Here is a 12,273-nt window from a genome sequence, read left to right as displayed (position 1 = left end):
CAAAACTTGCGCGTCGTGCGTGCGTCTTGCGTACACACGTACGGCAGACTGTGAGAGGAGTACGAACAAAAATGGGAATTCCTTAACGTTGGGAGCTGCATTATTTCATGAAATTGACGGATTTGTGAAGAATAACTTACGATCAAAACCCACCGCAGAAAAACATATGCTGCCATGGAATGTGAATCTGTTGAAATTGGTGCTTTCTTGCAGGTAAAATTTAAGTTATGAAGCTGTGAAATTTTTTCGCCCCAGAAAACGGGCCTCAATAGTTAGGACTCTGTTCCTTTGTACAGAGAAAGAGTCCTGTATAGGGCTATGATTGATACAAAGTTAAGAAATCGAAACAGCGCGGGACGCTAGCGGGAACCGCGCCTAGCACTGGTGAAAAACTAGCTTGTTCATCGGTTGTAAAGGCCTACTTTGTCTAATTATTTTGGTTATATAATCGCGCATAGAAATAAGGCAAAACAATAAGGTTTTTTTTGACCAACGACCGACCCAAAATGTCAAAAAATCGGACCGACTTTGTTTTTTTTTGCCTTCAGTGATGTATACATATATTTTTTTTTTCTTCTTTCTTTTATTGTTTATTCGTTTTTAATGTAGGCATGCTTTTTAATATATTTAATGTATCTGTAATAATAAAATTCACAGTCGTTCATGTTTATTTGTTTCTGTTCCCAATTTTAATTTATTTTATTTCTCAATTTTTGCTTCAATTTTCTTTCATAAGATGTTTTCTATTTTATTTGTTAACTTTGTACATACATATTATGTTATATAGGCTATATGAATGTTTTTAATTTGTGTATTATCCTTTCCTGTAATAGACTGTGCAAGTCTCGCGCGCACCGGAGCGAGAAAACACGACAACTGAAGAACTTAATTTTTTTATGAATCAAATCTTTGCTTTAATTTTTTCTTAATGCCGAATCTGAACAACAAAAATACCCATTAGAGCTTGTTTAAATTAGTTGTAGCTTTTTAAACAAATACACAATTATCGGTTAAAGTCTATGTATAGACAAAAGTAAAACTCTGGGACAAGGATGTTTGTTTGATCTTAAATGTTTTTAAACCCCTTTTGTAAATCTACGCCCGAATGTGAAACTACTGAAAGCTGGTTTATACGCGGACGCACGATGGTCGCAAGGGCGTTTAAAGAGGAAGCCGACGCCTAAGCGACCAATGAAAAGGCTTTCCACCCCGCGCGGCCAAAACAAGCGTCTGCGTAAGTTTCGTGATCGGAGATGGTCACAAATTCTTAATTTTTTACAAGTAACCTGACCTGAGGTCAAGTTTAAATATCGGTTTTTCTTCGTTATTATGTTGACTTTATTTTTACTTTTATGTATGTTGTTAATTAGTACTACACTTTTAACAACATATGTAATTTTTATGGTCATAAACTATATTAAACTAAAGTAATGGACGAAACAAAATCCCCCAACGTAAAACTCCATAAGGTTGGGACCACAATGGTCCCGGAAGTTCAAATCTGCGCGAGACTTGCACAGTCTATTGGCGGCTCGTCCGCTGTTGGTTTGGTCAATAAATATAATGATTTAGTAGACAATTATCTTGCACCGGGATAAAGAATATTAATTGGTTTTACCAGACAATGTCATTTGGGCCGAAATAATTATCAACATATTAATTAATGGGCGTTACCTCTAAGAAATTAGACACATGATAAAGTTGCCATGTTTGTAATTATATCTTTAAAAAGCCATTAGATTTGAGAAAGTTGTACGCTTTTATTTCAGGAATTGCACATAAACCAATCCGCTGCTTCGTGGTATATTCAGTCATATTTAAGCAAGAAATAATCGCCAGAATCCTGACATTAATTATCTCACGTCCATCAGCCATGTGCAGTTTTTGTGGATTTTTTGTCTGCACGTTTAATGTATATTGTGTGCATTTTCCATGGTTTAAGGAAATTTGTGTGTTTTTTTCGTTTTAAAAAAGCACCATCTGTCAAACTTAGTTCAGATAAACAAAAAATCTTTCTAAGGAAATCTGACATTGCAACTTTTAAGTTGCAATGTCAGATTTCCTTAGAAAGATTTTTAAAAATGGCAATACAAGTCTACAATAACGAGTCTACATTTAAAAATGGCAATACAAGTCTACAATAACGATATGAAATAAAAACAATGCTGTGTAACAAATGGCCTTTAGCGTGTGCAAAGAAAAGGGGAACACTGGCAATATTATTAGACCTATCATAACACGAAATTATTTTCTGCATTATGCTCCTCATTCCCTCTTGTTGGATGCAACTGTTTCCTTTCTGTACATCAGACAACGGATGTTCCTATTAGTCAGCACCTGCATTACAGTGTTTCCGATTGGACAGATCTTGGCCAGGATTGGAGCAGCAGCAACCAATCGGAGCGGGACATTATGTATGTCATCTAGTGCTGCCCATAGTGCTACGATTCCATAGGCTCCCCAGTACACAATCAATGAGAACAACACCAGAAGACATACCTACAATAAATAACAAATAAATGGTCGAATGAAGAGCGCTTGTGTTAAACGGCACCCTTTCGTATTCAAATTAGAGGAAACAATTGCCATGGTTACCTTGCTCTTTCCGTTGTTTGGATCTTTCCCCTCTCTGAGCTTCACTAAGCACCATAAGATGGCGCCTACTGGCAACGCATAGACCGTGCTTGTCATCAAGACCAAGTACATCATGTATGATGGCTCACGGTTTGCAAAGTCCAACATGCACGTCGATTTAGGCGGTTCGATGGCATAGCGCCCCCAACCGATGGGACTCAGTGGAGTTAGTGACCAAAAGAGGGCGTTTAGCCAGATGATTGATGTAATCAAGATGTAAGGCTGACTAGAACCCCCTGAATGAAGACAAACATTTCAATATCAGTAAATTCATTAAAGACATGAATGCCTCTATTGTATTGAATGACATGCAACGTGTATAGTATCTTTATTAATGGAAAGTGAAATGTACGCCATCCCACTATAATTGTAAGACACACACTGGACACTTTTGGTAATAATTGTCAACGACCAGTCTTCTCACTTGGTGTATCTCAACATATACACAAAATAACAAACCTGTGAAAATTTGAGCCCATGAAGTTGCGAGATAATATTATGAAAGAAAAAAAAACCCTTGTCACACGAAGTTGTGCGCTCTCCGATGCTTGTTTTCGAGACCTAAAATTCTAATTATGAGGTTTCGAAATCAAATTCGTGGAAAATTACTTCTTTCTCGAAAACTACGTCACTTTAGAGGTTACTCGTTACCAAGTAAGGTTTTATGCTAGTAAATATTTTGAGTAATTACCAACAATTTGAGTAACTACTACTGCCTTTAAAACAATCATGTCTAAGATAGTAAAATGGGAGTCTTTCTACATTACCTTTATCATCGTTTGAGCTTGAGTAACATTTGTCCAAAGCCAAGCATGCCATAGCTGATATGCTGAGTGTACCAAACAGCATCCCAGCAAAGGCATACAATTGGCAGTACTCATCTCCAAATGGCCAGGTTTCACTGAAGCTTGCAAAGGCGGCGAATGGGCACATCAGAGCTATTCCTGTAATTAACAAACATTGTAGTAAATAATATGCTTCGTACTTGATAACTAAACAACTTAACTACATTGCTAGTGAATAATTTCAACCTGCTTATTTATATCCAATCTCCCCTCAACAATATCATTGTGGAAGTTTCAGCATAATGTTTATGCCTGACATGGTGTCAAATGATTAAAAGCCCAACCTAGGAGTCGAAAAACAGGTATCACCACAACCAACAAACATTCTTTTGTCTTGTAGTTTCAACAGGGTAGGACTACGGTGGAATTGGCGGAAAATGTAGTGACACCATGGGACAAGATTTGAAACTCATCACTTTGATTTACGTAATATGTACAGTTGTTTTTCGATTAGAAAACACATGAAATGTTGATACCCAAGTCTCCAATGCACAGTGTGATGCCTAGAAGACTCTGCGGTTGGTGGAGGGTTGGATTTTTCAAATACACCAGGAGAAGACGAACACAGCATATTGTTCCAAGTATAGCTACAACACAATGATATAAACAACATTAAAAACAGTAGATTCATTCCTTAAACTAAATACACTGGACACTATTGGTAATTGTCAAAGACCAGTCTTCTCACTTGGTGTATCTAAACATGCATAAAATAACAAGCCTGATGTGAAAATTTTGAGCTCCATTGGTCGTCGAAGTTGCGAGATAATAATGAAAGAAAAAACACCATTGTCACACGAAGTTGTGCGCTTTCAGATGCTTGATTTTGAGACCTCGAAATCTAATTCTGAGGTCTCGAAATCAAATTCGTAGAAAATTACTTCTTTCTCGAAAACTATACGTTACTTCAGAGGGAGCCGTTTCTCACAATGTCTTATACTGTCAACAGGTTTTTATTGCTCGCTACCAAGTAAGTTTTTATGCTAAAAATTATTTTGAGAAATTACCAATAGTGTCCAGTGCCTTTAACTGAACAGTACTCTGAATCCTCGGACGGTAAGTTATGATTAAGAAACCAGGTATGATCGTCAGGAACATCCAATCATTTAAGGTAACAGCTGAAACTAAATAATTTGTGGACAACTCGCTGTTCCCAGAATTCGATATAAGGACGATACATCAGAGTTACGGATCGAAACGTCGAGTTGTTAATCCAAAGCCGTAGCTAGTTATTACAGAGTTTGAATAATCGACATCTCTGGATCTGGGTTCCCATAAATTTTCGGCTTGACTTTTGTTACCACTGATCATGATAGTTTGAATAACTTTCGTTTTACGTTACCAAAGACGGTAGAAATATTATTAAATCCAGCCAGGACAAGCTTGCATTTTACGTCATTGTAATATTTTCTCGAGCAGTAAATCCAGTCCCATCGCTATCTACATCCCACCCGAGTAATATGCCTGTGATATTGACTCGGGAAAGTACTGAGATACATAGTGCTAATCACACATCGGTGTATGGGTAAAAAAAAAAAAAAAAGTGTATCCCCGATGCAAATTTAACATCAATTACACATCTACATCTATAGTTAATGTCCAAAGCCTAAACTATAGGCCTATAACAAACCTGTAAAAAACTCTCAAAATTTGGTGGTCACGTGTTGAGTTAAAAAAAAACTTGACTATTTTGGTTGTGATTTTGTGCACAGTCATGTCGAACTTTGATGGCAGCAATTCGTACGATGTCCAATACCGTGTGTAACCGTTCCCCTAGCCTAGTCAAAATTTTGACTCCACAAAATGGCCGAACGTGTTTCTTCTCGACGTAAAATTAAAACCGTGCAATTTCGTGGCATGTTTGAGTGGATCATTATATTCTACTTTCAAATTATCTAACAATTTGCATTTCATAACAAACGGTTTCAAACGCTTTTCAAAGACCAACTCAACCGATCCAATTAAACATATTCCTTGAAAGACACTTGACACTATTGGTAATTGTCAAAGACCAGTCTTCCCACTTGCTGTATCTCAACACATGCATAAAATAACAAACCTGTGAAAATTTGAGCTCAATATTGGTCGTCGAAGTTGCGAGATAATAATGAAAGAAAAAACACCCTTGTCACACGAAGTTATGTGCTTTCAGATGCTTGATTTCGAGACCTCAAAATCTAATTCTGAGGTCTCGAAATCAAATTCGTGGAAAATTACTTCTTTCTCGAAAACTGAGTTACTTCAAGGGGAGCCGTTTTTCACAATGTTTTATACTTTCAACAGCTCCACATTATTACTAATAATTACATTGTTAGGTTTTATGCTTATAATTATTTTGAGGCGCGGATCCAGGAATTTTTTTAACGGGGGGGCACAACTTTGTAGCCATGATATGTTTTTATTCTGCTCAAAGAAATTTAAGGGGTCGTGTCCAGGGGCCGGCCGTACGGTCCAGGGGCGAAGCCCCGGTGGGGGTTAAGGGGGCGAAGCCCCCGGGAGCTCTGAGCTTTTGGAGTTTTTGTGTCGAAAAATCAAGCCTCCGTGTGCCTAAATACAGAGGTCGAGAAACACTTTCTATCAATATCAATCGTCTAAGTTTTTCTGGACATTTTATGACAGTAACGTGGGACTCGTAGAAAGTTTTAATCACCTCTCTTGAGCCTTTCGGTGAAATGCTTCTCCCTCTTGTTGACAATAAACTGACTTTACGCTGTACATCGTCAGCAAGCGTTTTTATTAAAAGATCTGAAACTGCGAGACGCCAAGCGCGACGCCATTACGGCGTGGGGTCCGGGGCCCGCTTTAGGGCCCCGGGAAAATGTTATGTCGTAGATGCTCTCTGGTGCAATCTAAGGACTTTTCAGAGACATTTCTTGGACCCTTTAACTTCATCTGAAATGACTTGTAAAAGTAATACAAATAATGCTGTAAAAGTTTGTCCACAAAATATTGTTGGGGCCTTGTGATACCCTGATACAGAAAATTTAAATGAAGAGGCATTTTTGTAATAATCTTTATTGAAGAAATTAGGACTGTTTCCCATCTGTTGTCCATTCGATGTAGAATTATTAGGCCATGAAGCTGATAATTGTTTCATTTATTTTTAATTTTAAACAAATGAATCATTAATTAATGTAAAATAATAATTAACAAAAGTATGTGCAACCAATCAACATATCAAGATTTATTTACCAAAATAAATAATTGTTTTCTAAATCATTTAAACTGACTAACCAAGTCAACTGACCCTTTTCTTGGGAACGTGGGAACTTTTGATTGTTTTTGTATGGTGGCCCCGAAGGGACATCGCATAACGCAAACGTGTGCGCACACGTATGCAATGTCGTGAAACAAATCGCGAATATATGCGCACACGTATACAATATCGTGAAACAATTCGCGAATATGTGCGCACACGTATGCAATGTCGTGAAACAATTCGCGAATATGTGCGCACACGTATGCAATGTCGTGAAACAAATCGCGAATATGTGCGCACACGTATGCAATCTCGTGAACCAAATCGTGAATATGTGCGCACACGTATGCAATTTCGTGAACCAAATCGTGAATATGTGCGCACACGAGTGCGATTTGTTTTGCAATGTCGTGAATTTTATTGCATACCATGTTGCATACCATTAGGATGATGTCATAGTTGTGGATAATTTGTTACCGATCTAGGGAGTACTGTGGCGCTACAGCAGGCTCCCTCTGTAAAGCATGTGTATACCCAGGAACTTGGCACCAGGCCAAGGACGACCACACGCCTCGCTTGCCTCACAACAAAGACTACTGCTGCAATGACTACCGCTTATCTCACTGTTGGAAAGAAACCCCCCAGATCATTAGACATTTTATTCAAAGGTATGCAACATGGTATGCAATAAAATTCACGACATCGCAAATAATATTCGCAGACGTGTGCGCACATATTCGCGAATTGTTTCACGACATTGCATACGTGTGCGCACATATTCGCGAATTGTTTCACGACATTGCATTCGTGTGCGCACATATTTGCGAATTGTTTCACGACATTGCATACGTATGCGCACACGTTTGCGATATGCGATGTCCCTTCAGGGCCACCATACTTTTTCGACGTTGTTTTGACAGGAGACGGTAAGCTACATGCACGCTGTGAATGTGCGCAGCGAAATGTTTTAAATTGACAAAAAAATAAAAAATAAATAACAGGAAAAAAACACCAGAAGTTCTTTTGACCGTGAAAAAACATTCATGATTATTTTGTTTTTTAATTGTAGCGTATCGATAGCGTATCGGCGGATCTAAAGAGTGCCGGAACTTTTCGATAGCGTGTCGGCCCCGGCACGCTATTTAATGCCTGGCTAGAACGCTGGACTTTACAAGCAGCTTTGTACCATTAAAATTGACCAAATGTCTCAAGAATTAAATATGAAACAGTCAGACTTCATCCAAGTTCTTCAACGTTGCCGTGATTTGACACCCTAGCCAGTCCCTGCCACTCCGACGGAAGTCTTTACGTATGACTGATAGGGCATTAACCCATGGTCACTTGCCTTGGGGAAGTGAAGGTGCTAGGGTTTAGTTTTTATCTTTGGTTACTTAATGGATACGAGTACGAACACAAAACACAATGTCCACAGATTTACTTTAAACTTACACCGTTTGAAGATAATGATAGTAGAAAGCATACCTTAAAATATTAGCTGCTGAGGTGCTGTAGTTTTTGAAAAATTAGTAAAACAATGTCATGAAAATACGTTTTTACATGCTAAAATAATTTTCGTCTCATGATCACCGAGACGAAAATTATATTCATTTGTATTGTTTTACGCATTTCTCAAAAACTACAGCACGTAATATTTTCATGGAAGCTTTCTACTTTCATTATCTTCAAACTGTGTAAGTTTAGTGTAAATCTGTGGACATTGTGTTTTTTGTCCTACAAAAAAAAGTACCTAGACCCTTTCAGAGGAGGATGAAACCGGTGAGTAGAAATCAGAGTTATACATGCTTAATTATATGCAAAGGACAATCGGTTGAAAGGCAGAATATATAACAAAAAAAAATATATATACTAAAATAAGACACAAAATTATACTTAATCCTATTTGTTTTAGAATGATACTTCTCATCTTTCCTCTCGCCTTTTTCCCCCGATTTTTTAATTATTTTTTACCAAGCCTGATTGTCCACTGCCTTTAATGGGGGGAGCAGGTGCGACAATCTTTGCCGATACACGATATCTCATATCCATCCAATCGCTAAATGCATTGCCATGGTAATAGGCGCGATGTACATGATATGGCATCCATGAGATAGGATCAGTGCAATAATAGCAGCTGACCTGGGCATTTCAATGAATAGTTACAAATATTCCGTCGGCTGTTTCTCCGCTATAACAGCAAAGTCAACGTTAAATACACTGCCGTCGATTTCACAAAGAGTTAGGACTCGTCTTATCTCGAGTTAGGACGAGTAACTCTTCCTAAACTTAGGATTAATCTTAAGGTCTACATGCTACAGTGCAGAGTTAGGACTCGTCCTAAGTCCTAAGATTAATCTTAAGTTAGGAAGAGTTTTATGAAATCGACGGCTGGACACTGTTCGTAATTGTCAAAGACCAGTCTTCTCACTGTCTTGGTGTATCTCATCATATGCATAAAAGAACAAACCTGCGAAAATTTGAGCTCAATTGGTGGTCGAAGTTATAATAATGCGAGATAATAATGCTAAAACAAGAAAACACCCTTGTCACACGAAGTTGTGTGCTTTCAGATGCTTGATTTCGAGACCTCAAATTCTAAATCTGAGGTCTCGAAATCAAATTCGTGGAAAATTACTTCTTTCTCGAAAACTACGTTACTTCAGAGGGAGCTTTTTCTCAAAATCTCCCCATTACTCATAACCAAGTAAGGTTTTATGCTTATAATTATTTTACCAATAGTGTCCACTGCCTTTAAAGGCAATTAAATTATCAAGCCTTAAAGGAACACGTTGCCTTGGATCGGACGAGTTGGTCAAAACGAAAGCGTTTGTAACCGTTTTTTATAAAATGCATATGGTTGGAAAGATGTTTTAAAAGTAGAATACAATGATCCACACAAGTTTGCCTCGAAATTGCGTGGTTTTCCTTCTACTGTGCGAACTAACATGGTCGGCCATTTATGGGAGTCAAAATTTTGACCCCCATAAATGGCCGACGTGTTAGTCGACGAGGTAAAAGGAAAACCACGCAATTTCGAGGCATGTTTGTGTGGATCATTGTATTCTACTTTTACAACATCTTTCTACCCATATGCATTTTATAAAAAACGGTTACAAACGCTTTTCAAAGACCAACTCGTCCGATCCAAGGCAACGTGTTCCTTTAATGTGCATTAGGCAACCGGGAAGTGAAAAAAAACTTATGGACAATGTTTTTAGTCTGTCCGCTTATTGTAACGTGACCACATAGTTTACATTTTCCTGATAAATACATGCGTCTCAAAGCCAAGTGTAGGAAAAAAAAAATGAGGCGTTTTCTCGAAAACAAGTCTTTGCGAGGTGTTTTTTGAGGATGGGAATAACATGTACATTTCAAAAAAGAAATGGCGTTGACTAACCTTATGATATGGATACGAAAATTTGTACACCGATTTGAATTTTAGTTTAGTCCCGTAATATAACGTGTTGGTGCTATGACCACTGAGTGCATTGCATGGTTAACAGGGAACTCCAAAACCCAACGGGAATATTATTTTAAGTGGAGCATAATTTTCAAGCTCGATGCAACACTTGTAACGAAACATAACTTAAACTAAGAGTGGTGTGATATGGCGCAGCCTGCATAGAAACTGAATGAGTGAAAACGTTATGGCAGGATATGGAACTGGGCACCGGGTAGAAGACATTTTTTTTTTTAAGTTTGGGTTAGAATTGCAGGTTTCCTACCTTCCGTAGTGAGTATCAATCCCATGATGTAGTATTCCGATGGACCCAGTGCTGCAACTTCCATGGTCTCAGATGATGACAGTGTTTTTTTTCCTTAGCTATCAAAGAAACTAATTGCCGAGAGTGTACAATATTATATTATTTGAACCACAATCTAAATAATCTGAACTGTATATATGCCTACTGCAGGCCCGTCGCACCATCGGCCTCATATACAATTAATGTTCTGAATACCGAATTGCTCCTTGACTGTCATTAACCTCAACTATAGTTTTTCGCAATCAGCAATCAATTTAGCAAATAGATCCTATCCACCATGCTCTTACCCAGCGTTGACAGTAAACGTAAACATGCTAGGCATAGCTCAATAGTATGATAGGCAGTACTTACCGAGCGTGTGCAAAGCCAGCACTCTTGCTTTCGGTCTAAGCTCTCAGGCTGCTGACCCGGCGTGCGGTGTATCGTCAGATAATAAGACCCTAGAAGTATTCAGTAAACGAAACAGCAATCCACAAAATGACAATGTTGACCTTGATCATGCTATGGTTGACCACAAATCACCAATTACTGAGCGAAAGTACCCAATGAGAGCACATTACCATTGCTTTCTGCTCTAATGGTCTTTGTTTGCCAATGCTGCCAGTGGGATACAATGGACAACTACATAAGCTGCATTGTGTTATTTACAATGGGCCTAATACTCGAGCAATATAACAGCGTTATTCACGCAAACCTAACAAATATTGAAATTAGATTTGCACATTCCCCATTGATCATACGGTGCATGACGACATGGTGTCGGCAGCTCGATGGGAAATCGCTAGATAGAGCTATCATGAGTCAAATCTGGCGGGAAAAGACGATGACGGAATCAAGGCACATTTTAAGAGAAACGCGGGGTTGCACAATTTTTTCCTAGAGGCCACTTCTGTCCAAATAAAACTGAGGTTGGCGTTTTGTATTTTTTTCTCAATGTCTCATACGTCCCTTTCGGCACATTTGTTGTGCCGTTTAAAAAAAATTATGATTCAGTAATCATGCTGAGTGTACGTTTTTGTAAGACAATCTGTTTGTATGGCTATTATGATGATAAGAATTCAAAATGGCGGTTTTGGGGGGTGGGGGACGGCGCACCATCCTGATTTTAACTTGCGTTCGGTTAGCTTCCCTGTGTCGACCCCGCAGTGCTCATTCGGGTGAGCCCATGACAAGAGCTAATCGAACGATCACCCGCCCTCTCCTAGTGACGTCATGCACCTCGGGCAGCCCCACGTGACCCGTTCCACAAGCAGGGCACTGGGGGCTGACCCGGGTGAGCTGAGGTCTCGAAATCAAATTCGTGGAAAATTACCTTTTTCTCGAAAACTACGTTACTTCAGAGGGAGCTGTTTCTCACAATGTTTTATACTATCAACCTCTTCCCATTACTCATTACCATGTAAGGTGTTATGCTTATACTTATTTTGAGCATAGAGTAAGGACAGAAGTAATTACCAATAGACTGTGCAAGTCTCGCGCGCACCGGAGCGAGAAAACACGACAACTGAAGAACTTAATTTTTTTATGAATCAAATCTTTGCTTTAATTTTTTCTTAATGCCGAATCTGAACAACAAAAATACCCATTAGAGCTTGTTTAAATTAGTTTTAGCTTTTTAAACTATAGCTAATACACAATTATCGGTTAAAGTCTATGTATAGACAAAAGTAAAACTCTGGGACAAGGATGTTTGTTTGATCTTAAATGTTTTGAAACCCCTTTTGTAAGGCCGTGTCTGAAACGACGACTTCGGCTACAGCTACGTCTAGATCAGCGCGTCTACCAGTGTTGAAGAATAGGCAGACGCGCGCGATCTAGCCGTAGCTGTAGCCGA

At 38.7% G+C, this 12,273-nt stretch overlaps 1 protein-coding gene across 1 annotated transcript; it reads right to left on the bottom strand.

Moving 5' to 3' along the window:
- Nucleotides 1-2,109: 2,109 nt before the first annotated feature.
- Nucleotides 2,110-11,058, bottom strand: LOC139953130 (visual pigment-like receptor peropsin). The gene is made up of 6 exons (XM_071952549.1): nt 10,791-11,058; nt 10,401-10,510; nt 3,956-4,066; nt 3,402-3,578; nt 2,596-2,870; nt 2,110-2,499 (listed from the first exon to the last, which is right to left on the bottom strand). Exons 2-6 carry the CDS (start codon nt 10,462-10,464, stop codon nt 2,266-2,268), a joined length of 861 nt encoding a protein of 286 aa, XP_071808650.1. The 5' UTR covers nt 10,465-10,510; nt 10,791-11,058; the 3' UTR covers nt 2,110-2,265.
- Between the last annotated feature and the right edge of the window lie 1,215 nt (nt 11,059-12,273).

This window comes from Asterias amurensis, chromosome 21 (genome assembly GCF_032118995.1).
Source record: "Asterias amurensis chromosome 21, ASM3211899v1".
In the NCBI taxonomy this organism is placed as follows: Eukaryota; Metazoa; Echinodermata; class Asteroidea; order Forcipulatida; family Asteriidae; genus Asterias; species Asterias amurensis.
Note: the sequence above shows the minus strand (reverse complement) of the source record. Positions and strands in the feature narration are given on the sequence as shown.